At 45.2% G+C, this 22528-nt stretch overlaps 1 protein-coding gene across 1 annotated transcript in view; it reads left to right on the top strand.

The window, feature by feature from the left end:
• The window catches only part of CRTAC1 (cartilage acidic protein 1), a 2821007-nt gene extending 2800453 nt beyond the window's left edge, over window positions 1–20554 (top strand). The window contains exon 15 of the mRNA XM_069611550.1: window positions 19609–20554. Coding sequence (XP_069467651.1) covers window positions 19609–19625 — 17 coding nt within the window. The 3' untranslated portion in view covers window positions 19626–20554. The remainder of the gene's footprint in view (window positions 1–19608) is intronic.
• Window positions 20555–22528: the final 1974 nt, after the last annotated feature.

Raw genomic sequence — 22528 nt, forward strand, 5'->3', positions numbered from 1 at the left:
ACCAAAAACTGTCAAGGATGATTGGGATAAATATCATGAGCTAATTAGTGCACTAAGCAATGCATTGATATAAATAGCATTCTATTATGAAGTTCTATCCAGTATACTAAGCTACTCATGCAGAAACATAGGCAGTGTGTGCAGCATACATGATGAAGGTGCCATATTCATAATCTTGCCATGTTGAATAGTGAAATGATAACTGCTTTCTTATTAGAGTTTTGCGTACTGTGAAACATGTTATCAGTAGATAATAAAACCCACTTAATACATAATTAGTACAGACAAAACACAAAGAGACAACAACACATACAAATATGAGTATATACAGGTTCAGTGAAGTAAACAAAAAAGAAGAAGTAGTAGCAGAAAGAGTTCATAACCTAACTGATTGTCTTTATACAGAGAAACTATTGCTCTGTTTCAAAGCTGCTACTTAACATATGTATGTGTATCACATGATGTGACTGCACCCAAAGGAAAGGAGAGTGAGTATAATACAAATATGAGCATATACAGGGAAGGTAGAGTAATAAAAATAAAACTATGAGAAAGTACTGATAACCCCAATGATTATCTTCATGCACAGAAAGGATTGCTCTCTTTGAAGCCTGTGTCTTCCGCTATGTATATGTTTCATATGATGTGACTTGACCCTAAGTCTACAAATATAGTACCTTTTCAATTTTTACTTCCTGACTGTTACTGAAGAAAACTATGTGGCTTCGATATGTCAGTAAAGGATAAAAAGGGAGAGCCAGCCATGTGATGTCATCAGTGATGTCATCAATGACATTTGTCATTTGTCATCTTTGATGTCCTGGGTGTTAGTGTTAGCAGTGCACGGTGGCGCGAGTTATGGTTGCTTATGTTACCATAACTGCTGAATTTCAGGGGTTTTTCGGTTTTACTTTGAACCATAACGTCCCTTTAACAAAGTTTTTTCACTGAATTTTATAGGTTTTTAGTAGCGCAACTTAACCATAACGTCCCTTTAACAAAGTTTTTTTACTGAATATATATATATATATAATGTATGTATATACAGTGTTATGTCTATATTTTTTATAGAAATGTTAAGTAGCATGTTAAGTAGGGCTTTGGGGTAAGTGGGTAGAGTTTGGGGTAAGTGTTAGAGGGCATGTTAAGTAGGGTTTAACCTTAAGTGGGGTAGGCTATTAAGTATATATAGGAATGTTAAGAAGAGAGAGGGGGTAGAGGGGAGGGTCCCTGGTATGAGTAAGTAGGAGGCTGGGTCTGGCTGCATCGGGGACTGGTGAGTAGCAACGCTAGGAACCGGTCGCCCTCCTGCAGTAGCCTGTAGCTTTTCCTCACTGTGTTAAAAAGAATGCCTTTTTCACACTCGTACTCTGCTTCTGCCCGCAAGTGGAGGCCACGCTTGATTAGCGGAGATCTGTTCATCCTCATTTGTTCACCACTCTGAACTGCCTGATTTCCTTGAAGAGGCTCCCCATGGCCCGTTGGCACCAGCGTGTGCAGGTACTTTTGAGCACAAGGCTCCACTGTTCGTAGGGCTCGGACTTCCTTCTAGTTAGGTGGCCTTTGAAGGCGAACTGGGTCTAATGATTACTTGCACTGCCTGTTTTCCTCCCCATCTAGGTGGTCTGCATATTTCGTGCTTCAAACTCTTTAGACCCTTCGGTAATTGTATATATATTGTATTTGATTGTGATGTGTTGGTTTACTTGAGTTTTACCGTGATTCTTTACTATGGTCAATGTTAAAGAGGCCTTTTAATAAATGTGTCTATATTTTTAATATAACACCTGCTTGGAGTAATTTGTAAGCGTCCTTGCTTTGTGTGCTCATTGCGGGCTTTCAGTCACCCTCACCCCTCTTGAGACCTAGTCTTGACCGCCGCCATCGCTACCCTGATTGGTCTGGCTTGTCCAGAGGTTACCCTGTTCCAAGAAACCAGTCTGGCCTTCTGAACCTCTGCCCCTCCAGGACAGAGTTCAGAAATCCATCTTAACAAAAGAAGAGGCGTGGGATCACTGCCACTGTGCAGAGAGGCAATGCAGCTCTGGTTCTGGGCAATTCAAGAAGGAATCTCTCTATTGGCAGTTCACCTAGCCGGAGAGAAGAACTTGACGGCGGATGCTCCGAGCAGGCAGGGCACAGTCTCCCACGAGTGGGAACTAGCTCAGGAAGTCCTTCAGGAGATCTTTGCCCTTTGGGGAACCCCTCAAGTGGATCTGTTCGCCACCAGTACCAACAGGAAATGCGATCAGTTTTGTTCAAGGGAATTTCCCCCAAGAGTAGCTCTAGGGGACACGTTCGTAGTGGACGAGGAGTTTCCACATCTGTACGCGTTTCCAGCAGTCCCTGTCATTTCTTAAAAAGATCAGGAGGTTGAGAAGATTCAAGAGGACCATGATCCTAATTGCCCCAGATTGGGCCAGGAGAACGTGGTATCCGGACCTTCTGGACATGTCCATCTGCCCTCCAATTCGCCTTCCACTCAAGGAGAATCTTCTCTCACAGAAGGGAGGTCAGGTTCTCCATCCAGACATCAGAACCCTCAACCTTCACGCTTGGCTTCTGAAAGGTTGAGATACAAGGATTGGGACCTTCCTGATGACGTCATGGAGGTGTTGCTTTCGGCCAGAAGGCCAGCAACAAAGTCTTTATACCGCTGCCGTTGGAACAAATTTTGCAGCTGGTGTAGAGAAGAGAATATCAACCCCTTTTCTTGTGGTATACCAACAGTGTTATCGTTTCTACTCTATTTGGCAAATTCAGGCCTTCAAGTTGGCACTATCAAGGGCTATCTCACAGCGCTATCAATCTTCAAACGCACTGCAGAGGAGCCATCGTATTTCAAATGACCCTTAGTAATTCAATTTCTAAAGGGATTAACTAATGTCTATTCTCCAAGACCATTCCAAGATCCCTTATGGGACTTAAATTTAGTCTTACATTTCCTGATGGATACTCCTTTCGAACCACTCCACTCTTGTTCGCTAAGATTTCTCACCCTTAAAACTGACTCATTAGTGGCACTAACATCTGCTAGAAGGGTGAGCGAGTTACAAGCTCTATCTTGTAAACCCCCTCATACAATTTTTCATAATGACAAAGTTGTCCTACAGGTGAAGCCTAATTTCCTCCCAAAGGTGGTTTCTGAATTCCACATCACTCAGAAAATTACCTTACCTTCATTCTATCATCCTCCCCATCCGGGGAAAGAGGAAGAAAGGCTACATAGGCTGAACCCAAGGCGGGCTTTAAGCTTTTACATCAGCAGACTTGCTAGGATTGGGCAAGCAGACCAACTGTTCGTAGGTTACTCAGGGCACAAATTGGGACTACCAATAACAAAACAGACCATTTCCAGATGGATTATTTTGGCCATTCTGGAATGTTACAAACTAGCAGGGAAAGAGCCTCCTCAAAATCTTAGGGCTCATTCAACCAGGGGTATCGCAGCCTCTTCGGCCCTCCAAAGAGTGGTTCAGGTTCGAGACATATGTGCGGCTGCCACATGGTCGTCCGCACATACCTTCACAAGATTTTACAACCTGGATTCCTCCTCTAGTCAAGAGACTAGGTTTGGCAAAGCCGTATTACATTCTGTTCATTCCTAAGGGGAAACATGGCGTTTTTACTCCCACCTCCAATTACACACCACTGCTATGGGAGTCTATCAAAGATAAGGAATACGTCGGAGGACACAATCCCTTCGAAGAACAAGTAACTTCTTACCTGGTGACGTTCTTTCGATGGGATGTTCCTCCGACATATTCCTTATCGCCCCTCCCATCCATCACCACAGAAATACTTCCCTTGAGGTTGCAGCTTACGCTCCTTCAAGGTCAATAACCAATTCATGCAGGACTTATCTTATGCTACAAAACGGAACTGAGCAACGGACACTCGCGTGGCTATTTATGGGCATGGTGACGTTGGCGCCGATACGGTGGCTATCGAGGGACACCAACTCGACGGACATCGATGCGCAGCAACCTCTACTGAGAAAAAAAGTTCTGAGGCCTGGAAGCTGGAGACGAATTATCAAAGATAAGGAATACGTCGGAGGAACATCCCATCAAAAGAACGTTACCAGGTAAGAAGTATCTTGTTCTTCTACTCCTTGCAGAGCAGTGGTATTCAAAACTTGTTATGGCAAGTACCCCTGGTGTTAAAATGTTGTTGCTGAACCCCCTGTTTGGATATAAGTGCAATGCCCCAAATATGAGAGAAACTACAGGCTAACAAAATCCCTCTAACATGAGATATTACCCACATAGAGGGCCAGTCACCTTGCTATTTGGCATGATATATGGGTCTTATGTGAAGCAGACAAAGGGATAGACACATTTCGGAGAATAAAGCATATAACCTTGAGAGTGCAAACTGTGTGCAGTAAAGTAGGAAGCAACTAACTTATAGCACCACAATAGAAATAGGATATGCACTTAGAAGCAAACCAAAGAAAACATATGCCACTTCTTAGAGTGGAACTTGTAACGCTCACCTGATTCTCGCAGAGGCGCCGGTCTTGACTGGGCGACTACCGTATCTTCAAGGTGATGTGCAGCACCCGGTTGGCTCTTTGGGCTGGACCTCTGTGCCCTGTATGCCTGACGTGCAGAGTAAGATGTCTGCAGATAGAAAATACGGGGTTAATGAACTGGGGTTATTGGGGTGTCCCTATCTCTTTCCTCTTCTCCTCTCCTGTAGACCCCCACAGGTTAACGCTCTCACCTTAGGTAAGTGAACGCCGAGCTCTCCATCTGCCTCGGGGCAGGTTGCTGTAACCAGTTTCCTCACTGGATAGGTAGCGCAGGCCTCTTGACTTCAGAGGACTGCTGTCCGTCGTTTACTGCACGAACGGTAAGTTTCGAGTAACTCAAATGTCTTTAAAGTCTTTAATAATGATGTCTCTTGTTTTGCAGGGTTCCGGCGATGGCGGATGACGGGCTGAAGTGAGTTGAAGATGGAGCCCGTGTGATGAATAGAAGCGCCTGGAAGCACGTAAGTAAGCGCTTGTTGCCAGCTTTACGAAGCGCTCTAACTGTCTTTTTATTTTGCAGGTACAAGTTCGGAGTGGCTGCAGGGTGCCGGGATACCCACTGGGTTAGATGTGGAAAGGAGTAATGGCACGTGAGTATTAAAGTTCCCCAATGTCTTTAAACGCACCTTGTTTTGTCTTTCAGATGCGGGATGCAGCGCCGACGGCCTCCGGAGCGTGCGAAGAGTTGGTAAGCTTTTGTCTTTCAGATCCCGGAATGCAGTGTGAAGAACTCCGGAGCGCACAAAGAGTTGGTAAGCCTTTGCCTTTCAGATGCCGGAATGCTAACCTGTTCTTTCTTGTCTTTATAGGTGTTGCTGAAGACTGGATTCAGGATGGTAAGCCTTTTTCCTTAGGCCCAGGACAGGATGCAGAAGACACGATGAGCGTTCTGCTGCAGAGGGTGCAGAATAACGCAAAGCAAGATTCATCCACCGGGTGTGGTTTAAATAGCCTCCTGTAGTGCTTAGGTGTCTCCTTCCACAGCCACGCCTAAGTAAGAAAAGAGGATCTCTCTTGGGGGCCGTAGCCTTTCCAGTCAATTAGGTAGAATAGTTTAGATTTGGAGATCTTGGAGTCCAGAATGCTTTTGACTTCAAACTCGAGTTCTCCATCAACTAGGATAGGTTTTGGAGATTTGGTTAGTCGGGTTTGAGGTTGCACAGGTTTTAATAGAGAGACGTGGAAGACCGGATGTGTCTTCATGTGCGGGGGCAAGTCCAACTTGACCGCTACTGGGTTTACTATGGTAGTGATGGAATAGGGACCAAGGTATCTTGGGTTGAATGTGCGTGGCCCTTTTAGAGATAGATATTTGGTGGATAACCAGACTTGATCCCCTACTTGATAGTGAGGGGCTTCCTTCCGATGTTGATCTGCTCCTTTCTTGTATTGTTCTTTAGCCCTTTGAAGGTGAGAACCAGCTTCCTTAAAGGCTTGGGTGATTGTAGAATGCAGGTAGTCTACTGCTGGTGTTTCAAGATCTTGGAGGGGATCCAACTCCGAGGTTCGAGGTTGACTGCCGTACAAAAGAAAAAACAGGGTTTTCCCAGTTCCCGAATGGACAGAGTTATTGTAGGCATACTCGGCTATCCAAAGGATATCTTTCCAAGTTTTTTCAGTTTGTTGCAGCATGCAGCGTAAATACTGTTCCAGAGTTTGATTGGTCCTCTCGGTTTGTCCGTCGGTCTGAGGGTGGTGACTGGTCGATAGTCTCACATCAATTTGAGCCGACCGACAGCAACTTCGCCAAAAATGAGAAATAAATTGACTACCTCGATCCGAAATTAGAACCGAAGGAAAACCGTGCAGTCGGACGATGTTTTCGAGAAATTCTCGGGCCAGAGTTGCTGCTGTTGGCAAGCCTTTGAGCGGAATGAAATGCGCCATCTTGGAGAATAAGTCCACGATTACTAGAATCGTATTGTATCCGGAGCATGGAGGTAGATCGGTGATGAAGTCCATAGAAAGCGTATGCCAAGGGCGAGGTGGGATGTCAATAGGGCGTAAGAAGCCTGCTGGTCTTTCCTTTTGACTCTTGTTTTGGGCGCATACTCCACAGGACATTATAAAGTCTCTGATATCTTTTTTCCAAGACGGCCACCAGAAGTAGCGCTTGATCTTTTCTGAGGTCTTGGCTATACCGGGATGACCTTCCATTAAAGAGTCGTGATAACAAGAGATTACTTTTTTCTGTAAATCTGTGCTGGGTAGGTATAATCATTCTTGGAAATACAATAAGTTGTCCTTTACTGCAAAGTCCTTTCCCTGCAGATGCCAATTCTGTATGTCTGCTGGAGTTACAAGTTGCCTGGCTTTATCCTTAACTTCCTCTATGGATTCTGTGGTGATTACACCCAGAATTCTTTGTTCGGGAATGATTGGTACAGGTTTAGGGTTGATCAAGTGTTCTTCCACTCCCATCTGAGAAAGGGCATCGGCTTTACCGTTCTTGGTACCAGGTCGATAGGTAATTATGAAGTCAAACTCGGCAAAGAATAATGCCCAACGGAGTTGTCTAGAGGATTGGGCTTTTGCGGTTTTCAAATATTGCAGGTTTCGGTGATCCGTAATCACAGTAACGGTGTGTCGGGCCCCCAGCAGATAATGCCGCCAGGCCTTAAAGGCAGACTTGATAGCCAGAAGTTCCTTGTCAGTAATCGTGTAATTGACTTCAGGAGGCGAGAATTTGCGGGACCAAAATGCCACGGGATGCAACTGATTGGTTACCGGGTCCTTTTGTGATAGAACTGCCCCCATGGCAAGGCTTGAAGCATCAGTTTCCACGATGTAGGGGAGTTCGGGGCGAGGGTGTTTTAAGATTGGTGCAGAGATAAATTTAGTCTTCAAATCCTGGAAAGCTTGTTCCGCCTCGGTGGACCATTCAAAACGTTTGTTTTTCTTTAACAAGGCAGTGATGGGCTGGACTATTCGAGAGAACTCGGGGATAAACCTGCGGTAAAAGTTAGCGAAGCCTAACATGCTTTGCACACCTTTTACGGAGGATGGTGATGGCCATTTGAGAACTGCATCGACCTTCTTTGAATCCATACGCACTCCGCCAGGTGATAATATGAATCCCAAGAATTCAACTTCAGTCACGTTGAAAACGCATTTTTCCAACTTAGCGAAAAGTTTGTGTTGACGCAATCTTTCGAGGACCATTTTCACGTGTTTCCGATGTTCAGATTCCGATGAAGAATAAACGAGAATGTCGTCGATGTAAACAACAACACACACATCTATGAGCTCTCTGAGGACATCGTTCATAAAATATTGAAAGGCGGCCGGGGCATTGCAAAGTCCGAAGGGCATGACCTGATATTCAAATAGCCCATACTTGGTGCGGAAGGCCGTCTTCCATTCATCGCCCTCTTTTACTCGTACCAAGTGGTAAGCTCCTCTAAGATCCAGCTTTGTATATATGCATGCTTTTCTGACTTGGTCCAGGAGTTCAGGGATCAAAGGTAACGGATATCTATTCTTAACAGTGATCTGGTTCAGGGAGCGATAATCGATACAAGTTCTAAGGTCTCCTTCCTTTTTTGGAACGAAGAACAAAGCTGAAGAGGCAGGGGACTTGGAGGGACGAATAAACCCATTTGCCAGGTATTGATCCAGGTATTGTCGAAGGTGAAGGTTCTCAGGCTCGGTGAGGGCATAAATTCTACTACAAGGAGGAGTAGATCCAGGTATCAGGTCTATCTGGCAGTCATAAGACCTATGAGGAGGTAGAGAGTTAGCCTGCTCCTTCCGGAAAACATCTTGGTATTCTAGGTATTCGGGAGGTAACTGGGGAGTCTCTGAAGAAATTGCTGCCAGTGCAACACCAGGTGGAGGGTGACACGTAGAGACACATTCTGGAAACTGGACCGTTCTTGCTCGCCAATCGATCAGAGGATTGTGTTTCTCTAACCAAGGTATTCCTAGAATAATCTGGAACTGAGGGGCCTTGATCACATCGAACACGATCTTCTCATGGTGTCCATCTTGACTTACTAGCGTCACCTCTTGAGTGGTATGCGTTACTGGCCCGGAGGCTATCTCCGTACCATCCACCGTAGTAATGACGTCCTTTACAGCCTTGGGACAAAGAGTTAGATTCATCCTCAAAACCATTTCATGATCCACATAATTGCCGATGGCACCGCTGTCGACGCAAGCTTCAATTGCATGTAATCGACTCGGATTATCAGGGCTAATGAGGACCATAGGTATCACGAAATGCGAGGTCACGGAACTGGTTTTCACGCTCGGCAAGAGGACCTCTATTCTTGTCGGGCGAGGTCGTTTCCCTGCTCAGAGTTTGTAACTGTGGTAACTGCAGCTCCTACTGCCTTCTTGGCAGGTTTCACCGGACAGTCTCGAAGAAAGTGCCCTGAGTTTCCGCAATATAGGCATAATTGCAACTGTTTTCTCCTTTCCCGCTCCCTTTGTGTTAGAGGACCTTTCAGACCCCCTATTTGCATGGGTTCCCCGGAGTCTACTCCTTTGGAAGGAGTTGGCGGTTTGGAAAATACTCGAGCATCAAACTTGGAACGATCGGCCTTCCTGTTCTGCAGTCTGTGATCTATTTGAAAGACCAAGTCTATATAATCCGAACAGTCTTGTGGGGGATTCACTACTTGGGCTAAAACGTCTTTGAGCTCTCCACGTAGACCTCTATAAAACAGCGTAATCCTTTTGTCCTCAGGCCATTGAGTTTCCACTATTAGTCTATTGAAAGATGCAATATAAGCCAAAAGGTCTTGATTACCCTGTCGCAACGAAAGAAGCTCATTGTCCAAGGCCTGCCCCTGTGCATGTCTTGCGAACAGTTTTTCCATACTAAGCTGAAAGGCTTGAAAATCATGGAGAACCGGATCATCTTGATTAACTAGAGGGATCAACCAGTCTTCCGCATTGCCACTAAGGTACGAAAGTACAAAAGCTACTTTAGCTTGATCAGTTGGAAAGGCTGCTGGCCGGCATAAGAAGTGCAACCGGCACTGATTGATAAATACCGCAAACCTCTTTGGGTCACCAGAAAATCGTTCGGGCGGAGCCACAGGTACATTCCCAGGTAGGTTGATCTGCACTGGATTCATAGAGGATGTTGAAGGAAGATTTGCCCCTGATGCGGGTAGCTGGGTCTGTACGGGTTGTGACAGTAGCAATTGTCTAGCAAGATCATCTGTTCTCTCCTTGGAAATAATTAGTTCCCTTCTTAGAGCGTCCGTTTCCTGACGAGCTGCATGCACTTCTGCCCTTAGTTCCCCAAGTAACCGGGCTAGGTGGTCAGTATCCGAGGTTTCCATAGCGCCTGGGCGAGAGTTTTGGGGTAGGCTTTGCGTTCTGTAACGCTCACCTGATTCTCGCAGAGGCGCCGGTCTTGACTGGGCGACTACCGTATCTTCAAGGTGATGTGCAGCACCCGGTTGGCTCTTTGGGCTGGACCTCTGTGCCCTGTATGCCTGACGTGCAGAGTAAGATGTCTGCAGATAGAAAATACGGGGTTATTGAACTGGGGTTATTGGGGTGTCCCTATCTCTTTCCTCTTCTCCTCTCCTGTAGACCCCCACAGGTTAACGCTCTCACCTTAGGTAAGTGAACGCCGAGCTCTCCATCTGCCTCGGGGCAGGGTGCTGTAACCAGTTTCCTCACTGGATAGGTAGCGCAGGCCTCTTGACTTCAGAGGACTGCTGTCCGTCGTTTACTGCACGAACGGTAAGTTTCGAGTAACTCAAATGTCTTTAAAGTCTTTAATAATGATGTCTCTTGTTTTGCAGGGTTCCGGCGATGGCGGATGACGGGCTGAAGTGAGTTGAAGATGGAGCCCGTGTGATGAATAGAAGCGCCTGGAAGCACGTAAGTAAGCGCTTGTTGCCAGCTTTACGAAGCGCTCTAACTGTCTTTTTATTTTGCAGGTACAAGTTCGGAGTGGCTGCAGGGTGCCGGGATACCCACTGGGTTAGATGTGGAAAGGAGTAATGGCACGTGAGTATTAAAGTTCCCCAATGTCTTTAAACGCACCTTGTTTTGTCTTTCAGATGCGGGATGCAGCGCCGACGGCCTCCGGAGCGTGCGAAGAGTTGGTAAGCTTTTGTCTTTCAGATCCCGGAATGCAGTGTGAAGACCTCCGGAGCGCACAAAGAGTTGGTAAGCCTTTGCCTTTCAGATGCCGGAATGCTAACCTGTTCTTTCTTGTCTTTATAGGTGTTGCTGAAGACTGGATTCAGGATGGTAAGCCTTTTTCCTTAGGCCTAGGACCGGATGCAGAAGACACGATGAGCGTTCTGCTGCAGAGGGTGCAGAATAACGCAAAGCAAGATTCATCCACCGGGTGTGGTTTAAATAGCCTCCTGTAGTGCTTAGGTGTCTCCTTCCACAGCCACGCCTAAGTAAGAAAAGAGTTCCTGGTAAAAAAAGAGTTCCTGCCTTCCAGAAGAGCTCCAGTGTTCTGAATCTAGGGAGTGGCTCCAGCCCCACCCAACAGGAAAAGTAGTTCCAAACAGAAGAGGATCAGAGGCTCAACTGGCAGGCAAGTAAGCAGCATGGTCTGCTGCAGGTAAGTCCACCCAAGCATTATGAGCCCGGCGCTTCCAGTGCTGGGACTGGGCATATTTATGAGCCTGGTGCCACTAGCGCCAGGACTGGGTCCAAAAGGTCCCAATTGGGACTGGTTGGCACTCGGAACCTGGGTTATGGATCTGCTTCCAAGGGAGTTGGGAAAACCCTGACCTTTTGGAAGCAGAGATCATGACAGTACCCCCCCTCAAGGCCCCTCCCAAACCGGGCTTCTCCGGGGGTTTTGGCTTGTCAGGAAATGTTCGGTGAAATCTTTTGATTAGGCGAGGAGCGTGGACATATTCAGCAGGTTCCCAGGATCTCTCTTGGGGGCCGTAGCCTTTCCAGTCAATTAGGTAGAATAGTTTAGATTTGGAGATCTTGGAGTCCAGAATGCTTTTGACTTCAAACTCGAGTTCTCCATCAACTAGGATAGGTTTTGGAGATTTGGTTAGTCGGGTTTGAGGTTGCACGGGTTTTAATAGAGAGACGTGGAAGACCGGATGTGTCTTCATGTGCGGGGGCAAGTCCAACTTGACCGCTACTGGGTTTACTATGGTAGTGATGGAATAGGGACCAAGGTATCTTGGGTTGAATGTGCGTGGCACTTTTAGAGATAGATATTTGGTGGATAACCAGACTTGATCCCCTACTTGATAGTGAGGGGCTTCCTTCCGATGTTGATCTGCTCCTTTCTTGTATTGTTCTTTAGCCCTTTGAAGGTGAGAACCAGCTTCCTTAAAGGCTTGGGTGATTGTAGAATGCAGGTAGTCTACTGCTGGTGTTTCAAGATCTTGGAGGGGATCCAACTCCGAGGTTCGAGGGTGACTGCCGTACAAAAGAAAAAACAGGGTTTTCCCAGTTCCCGAATGGACAGAGTTATTGTAGGCATACTCGGCTATCCAAAGGATATCTTTCCAAGTTTTTTCAGTTTGTTGCAGCATGCAGCGTAAATACTGTTCCAGAGTTTGATTGGTCCTCTCGGTTTGTCCGTCGGTCTGAGGGTGGTGACTGGTCGATAGTCTCACATCAATTTGAGCCGACCGACAGCAACTTCGCCAAAAATGAGAAATAAATTGACTACCTCGATCCGAAATTAGAACCGAAGGAAAACCGTGCAGTCGGACGATGTTTTCGAGAAATTCTCGGGCCAGAGTTGCTGCTGTTGGCAAGCCTTTGAGCGGAATGAAATGCGCCATCTTGGAGAATAAGTCCACGATTACTAGAATCGTATTGTATCCGGAGCATGGAGGTAGATCGGTGATGAAGTCCATAGAAAGCGTATGCCAAGGGCGAGGTGGGATGTCAATAGGGCGTAAGAGGCCTGCTGGTCTTTCCTTTTGACTCTTGTTTTGGGCGCATACTCCACAGGACATTATAAAGTCTCTGATATCTTTTTTCCAAGACGGCCACCAGAAGTAGCGCTTGATCTTTTCTGAGGTCTTGGCTATACCGGGATGACCTTCCATTAAAGAGTCGTGATAACAAGAGATTACTTTTTTCTGTAAATCTGTGCTGGGTAGGTATAATCGTTCTTGGAAATACAATAAGTTGTCCTTTACTGCAAAGTCCTTTCCTTGCAGATGCCAATTCTGTATGTCTGCTGGAGTTACAAGTTGCCTGGCTTTATCCTTAACTTCCTCTATGGATTCTGTGGTGATTACACCCAGAATTCTTTGTTCGGGAATGATTGGTACAGGTTTAGGGTTGATCAAGTGTTCTTCCACTCCCATCCGAGAAAGGGCATCGGCTTTACCGTTCTTGGTACCAGGTCGATAGGTAATTATGAAGTCAAACTCGGCAAAGAATAATGCCCAACGGAGTTGTCTAGAGGATTGGGCTTTTGCGGTTTTCAATTATTGCAGGTTTCGGTGATCCGTAATCACAGTAACGGTGTGTCGGGCCCCCAGCAGATAATGCCGCCAGGCCTTAAAGGCAGACTTGATAGCCAGAAGTTCCTTGTCAGTAATCGTGTAATTGACTTCAGGAGGCGAGAATTTGCGGGACCAAAATGCCACGGGATGCAACTGATTGGTTACCGGGTCCTTTTGTGATAGAACTGCCCCCATGGCAAGGCTTGAAGCATCAGTTTCCACGATGTAGGGGAGTTCGGGGCGAGGGTGTTTTAAGATTGGTGCAGAGATAAATTTAGTCTTCAAATCCTGGAAAGCTTGTTCCGCCTCGGTGGACCATTCAAAACGTTTGTTTTTCTTTAACAAGGCAGTGATGGGCTGGACTATTCGAGAGAACTCGGGGATAAACCTGCGGTAAAAGTTAGCGAAGCCTAACATGCTTTGCACACCTTTTACGGAGGATGGTGATGGCCATTTGAGAACTGCATCGACCTTCTTTGAATCCATACGCACTCCGCCAGGTGATAATATGAATCCCAAGAATTCAACTTCAGTCACGTTGAAAACGCATTTTTCCAACTTAGCGAAAAGTTTGTGTTGACGCAATCTTTCGAGGACCATTTTCACGTGTTTCCGATGTTCAGATTCCGATGAAGAATAAACGAGAATGTCGTCGATGTAAACAACAACACACACATCTATGAGCTCTCTGAGGACATCGTTCATAAAATATTGAAAGGCGGCCGGGACATTGCAAAGTCCGAAGGGCATGACCTGATATTCAAATAGCCCATACTTGGTGCAGAAGGCCGTCTTCCATTCATCGCCCTCTTTTACTCGTACCAAGTGGTAAGCTCCTCTAAGATCCAGCTTTGTATATATGCATGCTTTTCTGACTTGGTCCAGGAGTTCAGGGATCAAAGGTAACGGATATCTATTCTTAACGGTGATCTGGTTCAGGGAGCGATAATCGATACAAGTTCTAAGGTCTCCTTCCTTTTTTGGAACGAAGAACAAAGCTGAAGAGGCAGGGGACTTGGAGGGACGAATAAACCCATTTGCCAGGTATTGATCCAGGTATTGTCTAAGGTGAAGGTTCTCAGGCTCGGTGAGGGCATAAATTCTACTACAAGGAGGAGTAGATCCAGGTATCAGGTCTATCTGGCAGTCATAAGACCTATGAGGAGGTAGAGAGTTAGCCTGCTCCTTCCGGAAAACATCTTGGTATTCTAGGTATTCGGGAGGTAACTGGGGAGTCTCTGAAGAAATTGCTGCCAGTGCAACACCAGGTGGAGGGTGACACGTAGAGACACATTCTGGAAACTGGACCGTTCTTGCTCGCCAATCGATCAGAGGATTGTGTTTCTCTAACCAAGGTATTCCTAGAATAATCTGGAACTGAGGGGCCTTGATCACATCGAACACGATCTTCTCATGGTGTCCATCTTGACTTACTAGCGTCACCTCTTGAGTGGTATGCGTTACTGGCCCGGAGGCTATCTCCGTACCATCCACCGTAGTAATGACGTCCTTTACAGCCTTGGGACAAAGAGTTAGATTCATCCTCAAAACCATTTCATGATCCACATAATTGCCGATGGCACCGCTGTCGACGTAAGCTTCAATTGCATGTAATCGACTCGGATTATCAGGGCTAATGAGGACCATAGGTATCACGAAATGCGAGGTCACGGAACTGGTTTTCACGCTCGGCAAGAGGACCTCTATTCTTGTCGGGCGAGGTCGTTTCCCTGCTCAGAGTTTGTAACTGTGGTAACTGCAGCTCCTACTGCCTTCTTGGCAGGTTTCACCGGACAGTCTCGAAGAAAGTGCCCTGAGTTTCCGCAATATAGGCATACTTGCAACTGTTTTCTCCTTTCCCGCTCCCTTTGTGTTAGAGGACCTTTCAGACCCCCTATTTGCATGGGTTCCCCGGAGTCTACTCCTTTGGAAGGAGTTGGCGGTTTGGAAAATACTCGAGCATCAAACTTGGAACGATCGGCCTTCCTGTTCTGCAGTCTGTGATCTATTTGAACGACCAAGTCTATATAATCCGAACAGTCTTGTGGGGGATTCACTACTTGGGCTAAAACGTCTTTGAGCTCTCCACGTAGACCTCTATAAAACAGTGTAATCCTTTTGTCCTCAGGCCATTGAGTTTCCACTATTAGTCTATTGAAAGATGCAATATAAGCCAAAAGGTCTTGATTACCCTGTCGCAACGAAAGAAGCTCATTGTCCAAGGCCTGCCCCTGTGCATGTCTTGCGAACAGTTTTTCCATACTAAGCTGAAAGGCTTGAAAATCATGGAGAACCGGATCATCTTGATTAACTAGAGGGATCGACCAGTCTGCCGCATTGCCACTAAGGTACGAAAGTACAAAAGCTACTTTAGCTTGATCAGTTGGAAAGGCTGCTGGCCGGCATAAGAAGTGCAACCGGCACTGATTGATAAATACCGCAAACCTCTTTGGGTCACCAGAAAATCGTTCGGGCGCAGCCAGAGGTACATTCCCAGATAGGTTGATCTGCACTGGATTCATAGAGGATGTTGAAGGAAGATTTGCCCCTGATGCGGGTAGCGGGGTCTGTCCGGCTTGTGACAGTAGCAATTGTCTAGCAAGATCATCTGTTCTCTCCTTGGAAATAATTAGTTCCCTTCTTAGAGCGTTCGTTTCCTGACGAGCTGCATGCACTTCTGCCCTTAGTTCCCCAAGTAACCGGGCTAGGTGGTCAGTATCCGAGGTTTCCATAGCGCCTGGGCGAGAGTTTTGGGGTAGGCTTTGCGTTCTGTAACGCTCACCTGATTCTCGCAGAGGCGCCTGTCTTGACTGGGTGACTACCGTATCTTCAAGGTGATGTGCAGCACCCGGTTGGCTCTTTGGGCTGGACCTCTGTGCCCTGTATGCCTGACGTGCAGAGTGAGATGTCTGCAGATAGAAAATACGGGGTTAATGAACTGGGGTTATTGGGGTGTCCCTATCTCTTTCCTCTTCTCCTCTCCTGTAGACCCCCACAGGTTAACGCTCTCACCTTAGGTAAGTGAACGCCGAGCTCTCCATCTGCCTCGGGGCAGGGTGCTGTAACCAGTTTCCTCACTGGATAGGTAGCGCAGGCCTCTTGACTTCAGAGGACTGCTGTCCGTCGTTTACTGCACGAACGGTAAGTTTCGAGTAACTCAAATGTCTTTAAAGTCTTTAATAATGATGTCTCTTGTTTTGCAGGGTTCCGGCGATGGCGGATGACGGGCTGAAGTGAGTTGAAGATGGAGCCCGTGTGATGAATAGAAGCGCCTGGAAGCACGTAAGTAAGCGCTTGTTGCCAGCTTTACGAAGCGCTCTAACTGTCTTTTTATTTTGCAGGTACAAGTTCGGAGTGGCTGCAGGGTGCCGGGATACCCACTGGGTTAGATGTGGAAAGGAGTAATGGCACGTGAGTATTAAAGTTCCCCAATGTCTTTAAACGCACCTTGTTTTGTCTTTCAGATGCGGGATGCAGCGCCGACGGCCTCCGGAGCGTGCGAAGAGTTGGTAAGCTTTTGTCTTTCAGATCCCGGAATGCAGTGTGAAGACCTCCGGAGCGCACAAAGAGTTGGTAAGCCTTTGCCTTTCAGATGCCGGAATGCTAACCTGTTCTTTCTTGTCTTTATAGGTGTTGCTGAAGACTGGATTCAGGATGGTAAGCCTTTTTCCTTAGGCCCAGGACCGGATGCAGAAGACACGATGAGCGTTCTGCTGCAGAGGGTGCAGAATAACGCAAAGCAAGATTCATCCACCGGGTGTGGTTTAAATAGCCTCCTGTAGTGCTTAGGTGTCTCCTTCCACAGCCACGCCTAAGTAAGAAAAGAGTTCCTGGTAAAAAAAAAGTTCCTGCCTTCCAGAAGAGCTCCAGTGTTCTGAATCTAGGGAGTGGCTCCAGCCCCACCCAACAGGAAAAGTAGTTCCAAACAGAAGAGGATCAGAGGCTCAACTGGCAGGCAAGTAAGCAGCATGGTCTGCTGCAGGTAAGTCCACCCAAGCATTATGAGCCCGGCGCTTCCAGCGCTGGGACTGGGCATATTTATGAGCCTGGTGCCACTGGCGCCAGGACTGGGTCCAAAAGGTCCCAATTGGCACTGGTTGGCACTCGGAACCTGGGTTATGGATCTGCTTCCAAGGGAGTTGGGAAAACCCTGACCTTTTGGAAGCAGAGATCATGACAGAACTATTATATAGAAACATGTATTAGACAACAGTGATACTAGCAGTAGGGAACACCTAGAAATTAATATGGCAGAGAAGCAGCCTTCCACAGTAGTGGAAAAAGAAGGCTGCAGAGAAATATTCACCTTTTCAGTGGTCAAACACAGTCCATTCCTGCTTGTCTCAGACATTACAAAGGACAAGGTTAGAGTCCATGAGGGAAGATGCGAAAGGCTGCACAGGGAATGACTAGGAGCAAATAGTGCAGCAGGTTCCCATGACTCAGACGAGTGAAACATATAACAAAAAATGTGCTTACACATCACTTCACATGTGGTAATGTGCAGAGATGTGCACAAGACGAAGTTGATCAGTCAAAAGACACACACTGCCCCCTGTTGGAAAACATCCACCTATGAGTGGAGTTGCATGTACCTAGCAACCTTGGCACTTCAACTAAGAATATAATGAAATAAGTGTTCAATATCATAGAAGCAATGAAACGCTTGATTAGTGTAGGAAATATAATCGGGGATACATTAAAATTTTTGGATACCCCTTTCAAACGGAAAATATCCACTAGAGTTAGGACCACTTACAACCAACCACAAATAAATACTCAGTTTAGATTCACACATGGTCTCAAAGCCAAGGGCCGAGAAGTATATCCTACTAAGTTGTGTAGGCCCATCATGGGAAAAGGACGGAAATGTACCAAAAGGTGAAACATGTTTTCAATGAGAAATCACAATATTAACTGTCAGTTGAACAGTCACAAGGCTGTGAACGGTCAGATGGTGCCAATATTTGGGTCCGATGAGAACGTGATGAGGTATTCTTTTCTGTTGCCCCACTGTCTACTCCACACAAAGGGATTGGACAAATCAGGTGAAAGAAACCCACTCAAGGTGGGACAGCCAATGGCAAACTGAGTTGTATGTTGCACAATGTTAGAATGTTTAATGTCCAATCATAAATGGAGAAGCTGGATAACACTATTATAAGGTCATTGTCAAGGCGAAGTAATTAGCACGGTCATGAGGAATAGTATAGGCCAATAGGGCTAGGTATTGTTTAGAATCCCATATAGGACAGCAGCTACTGTACAATCAGTGAATGTGAATGTACATGTATCTTGAAACAAAGTTATGAAACATGACATCACTCCTTCCTATAAAAGTCGCTATTTAATGTTGAAATGTTGAATAATTTCAAATGATTTCTGTCCGAGCCTGCTTGTAATAAACCTTTGCATTTCTTGCATCTCGTACATCCATTTTATTGGTTTGTTTCAATTGTTTCTGTTCAACTCCGATTTTTGGGCCTACCTTACCCCCTCCTTGAGTAAAAGTATTGCTGCTGGGCTCCCATAGATGTAACTTCTGCTTATATGTTCTATTAAAATCAGTCACTATACTCCCTTTTGGGAGCTTCCTGTGCCCACCCCTGGACACCCTTCAGGCCCCCCAGGAGGGCCTGCCCTACAGTTTGAAGACCACTGAAGTAGAGAGTGTGTTCCTGTGAGATTGGGAAATGGCATAGGAAAGTTATATTAAGGTAATAACATTATTGCAACGGGCCAAGATAATGTTTGAGATTTGTTAGTAGGAAATTGTCTTATATTTGATATTTTTCAACATACCAGGTGTCATTGTGCAATAAAACATAAAATACAGTTGCATATGTATATCTCCAGGTCAGAGGTGATGGTCATGTCACTCAGCAAATCATAGCTAACACTTCCCACTCCTTTAATGACATAAGGCCAAATATAATACTGAAAGTGTTGATGGATTATACAGAATTATACAACCAGACCAAGATCATTCTTGGAGGAACAATGTTGGCTAACGGCATACTTTGGTGTTCTCGTTTAACAATTTCTCCTAGAGGGGTGGTTCACTTTCGATGGGGAGAGGGTTGAAAGGATGCCTTGGGATTTAGAATGAAAACTGTGCAACAAACACCTAATTACTTGAGTATAGTGAGTATATCATAAAATGTCCCAGTGGGATGGTTTTGGGGAAAATCGAAATTCCCATGTTAAAGACAGAAATCATGGAACATGTGTGCCATTAATTGATAATACAAATCCTATAAAAGTACAAGTACATTGTCAGTTAATGAATACAGATCCACTGATGATAGCTCATTCTTCAGGGACTGGTCATCTAGTGCAACCTCAAAGGGTGATGGCAATGGAGCAGTGCAAATTTGTTGCAACAAAGCAGAGTGGATTTTAGTTCTCAAGATGGTGAGTCTAGGTCTAAATGCCAGACATAAAAATGCATGTCCTGCTGCAGGTGATTAGCGATAATAATCATAATTGAAGTTTTTGATGGATGTAGGTTTTCATTTAAAATGGTGTGCCTACAACAGACCAGTGCCAATAATAGTTTACTACTTTCAAATACACCATGTGTGTATGAATACAACTTTGTGATTACTGATTTAAAATGTTCTGTTTTTTTTTCTCCCTTTGCTGTGAAATCAGCAATGAAGGTCCAGTGACTCCAAAGAAGATTTGCATTCATTTTCTTTGTATGAAATGGGAATACACTAACATATTATCCAACGATATCGTCATGAAAATCGAATGAAGACGACATTGTGAATCATGAGTTGTTTTTATATGAATTTTTCAGACATGCAAATAAGGGTGTGTTAGAGCAACAACATAAAAGGGATCTTTAGCAAGCAGGTACCAGTATAGTGAGACGTGGTACACTGATTTGTTTTACTCTTATATTTGTACATCAGATTCAGTTACTCTTCAAGTTGTATGTTGACAGGGAAGACACCCACTTGTCCATCCTCCGGCATACACAGCCCAGCTCCAAATGACACTCTTCCAATCATAAATGAATCACAAGTGTTGTTATGTACTATCATTTTGATTACACACTGCCAATGTTATCTATGCTTCAAAATATACTTTTCCCTTTTCATTTCTTATGTTTGTTTTCCAAATTGATTTTGGGAATGTATGACCTAATGTGATTGATGTATTAGACAAGCAGATCTTTGTCTTAAAATGTGGCCAGACATTGAAAGATGGTAGTTAACATGAGGGCGAATGAGAATGAAGTTTTGCAGACTAATCTGTGACTATGAGTAGGACATGCAACAGGGATTTCACTTTTGTTTCACACATAAACAATGTGAATGTACTTGTTGCATACTCATGCTTGATTATAAGTAAGGACATCAATATGGGCACAGTATTTACCTTGTTCCTCTTGGTTAATGAGCAGTGTAATGTTTGTGTAACTGTTAATAGTAGAATACATTTTTGTTACACCTTACATGCCATGAACATTTCTCCCTGACAATGAGCCTTTGTGGCTAGACATGCACGTCTGCTTCAGTTGGAAGATACATACGACCAGTGAAATGGAATGGCAATACAATGAAATAAAGTAAGGTCTATACCTTAGAAACGTGTGAAACTTGCATTTGTGCATTTGAAACTTCGCGACTCACCTGCTCTGCCTGTAAATGAGAGAAGCTTACACAGAGGATGAGAAACGCCTGCAGTGCAGAACTATCTGAATGCTCTTGTGAATTGCACTCATTAATCATGTTCACTGTCTTCATTAATGTGAAAGTCAGTTCTCAACATTTAAGGAGACATCACACATATCTCAAAGGAATGTTAGGGATTTTTCCGGCATGTCCCGAAGAACGGTAGTATAAGGAAAAAAGGAAAAAACATGAACTCTAGTTCACTCAGATGTTCAATTTTTGGGGATTAGTAAGACATTTGAAGATAACTACCCGACATTCTGCCTCCTTATGAATCTCTATTATATGGCACACATGTGCACTCTGTTGCTGGTGGAGAAGCAGTTTAAGCCTGAATACAGCGAGGTGGGCATTTTGGCCATGTTCCTTCTCTGAAAGGCAAAAGTCTTGAGTCTATGGGATATGTTGTAAGCATATGTCCTCTGGTTCATCACTGAGCAGCTTCCACTCAGCGATTCTGTGGCACAAAAGAAATGATTGTTGGGAATCATAATGATCAAAGGCGATCCCAGTGCAGATGATTTAGGCATGGTGTTATCTCCATATCATGGGTCTGAATGACATGCAAACATTGCCAATCTGAGTAGCGTAAGCATGAGCGCATGTATTGGTCTAACAGTAGTGTGAACCTTTCGGTGGAGATTTGTGTACGTAAAATATGTTTAGACATTTTGAAGCCATCAGGGTTGCATTGTATTAAAGATAATGGGCCTCATTATGACCCTGGCATTGACGGTATGAACGGTGCCGGTAAGGCGCCGGCACCGTTCATACCGTCCCGCTGCATTACGAGTTCTGCTTGTGGGTTCCTGACAGCCCTCCAGCAAAATTCATAATTGCGCCGGCACCGCTATCAACGGTGCCTGGGCACATCCATGCTCCCCACCCTGGAAGAATGGGTATCGGGAGCCCGGCAATAACGCCACCCGCAAATGGGCAATTACCGGCCCATTCATTTCGTAATGGGCTGGTTATTGCCCAATCATGGGAGGCGGTGTCGGTGGCAAGCATGGCGGTACCCGTGCCTATCATACAGGCACGGCAATCCGCCATGCTCGTAAATGGGGCCCAATCCCATTCTGTTAGAGCCTTTCCACAGTTTGGACTGGGTCTTCACGAAAACCTTTCCTGTCCACCTCAGATAACCAGCAACACCATGCACTAAACTATTAAAAGCCTGCATGGATGCTGAATGACCCATCCTCCTGACATGCTGTCAGCAGGAACTTCATTACATATGTGATACAGCTGGTCAAGTGGCACAGTGAGTAGAGCACTCGCTTTGACATCCCGTGCAGAGCCTGCGGCGGGGCCAAACTCAGCCTTTCCCTCTGAGGGTTCCTAGCGCTATATAAATGCCAAATTTTATATATATATATATATATATATATATATATATATATATATATATATATATATATATATATATAAAATAATATATATATATATATATATATATATAATTGCTGGCAATTTGCTTATATACGACTGACACAGTTTCTGCTGCTAAATTCAAGCAATTCAGTCGAAATGTAAGTAGTGCCACCAGCATGCAAACATAGACACAATCATTTTGCAAATACAACAAGCATTTTCTCAAAAACGTGTCTGAATTCATGGAGGTGCTTTGAAACACAATGTATGTTGATGTATAAGCGCCTTACAAATGCACAATACATAAATAAATAGATCTGCGTTGCATGCACATGTTCATGAAACCGGAAGCATAAACTCTGCATTCACCAGAAAGTTGCAATTGCCAAAATTGAAACCCACCACAATGTACTTACATGACACAAATTTCTCCTGCCAAAGCACACATGTATACAGACTGACATGTTCCTTTTGCAGGATCAATCTTGCGTGATGGATGAACTTCAACTTAAACT

The sequence above is a fragment of the Ambystoma mexicanum genome, chromosome 8, assembly GCF_040938575.1.
Source record: "Ambystoma mexicanum isolate Mex_15411 chromosome 8, UKY_AmexF1_1, whole genome shotgun sequence".
NCBI lineage: Eukaryota > Metazoa > Chordata > Amphibia > Caudata > Ambystomatidae > Ambystoma > Ambystoma mexicanum.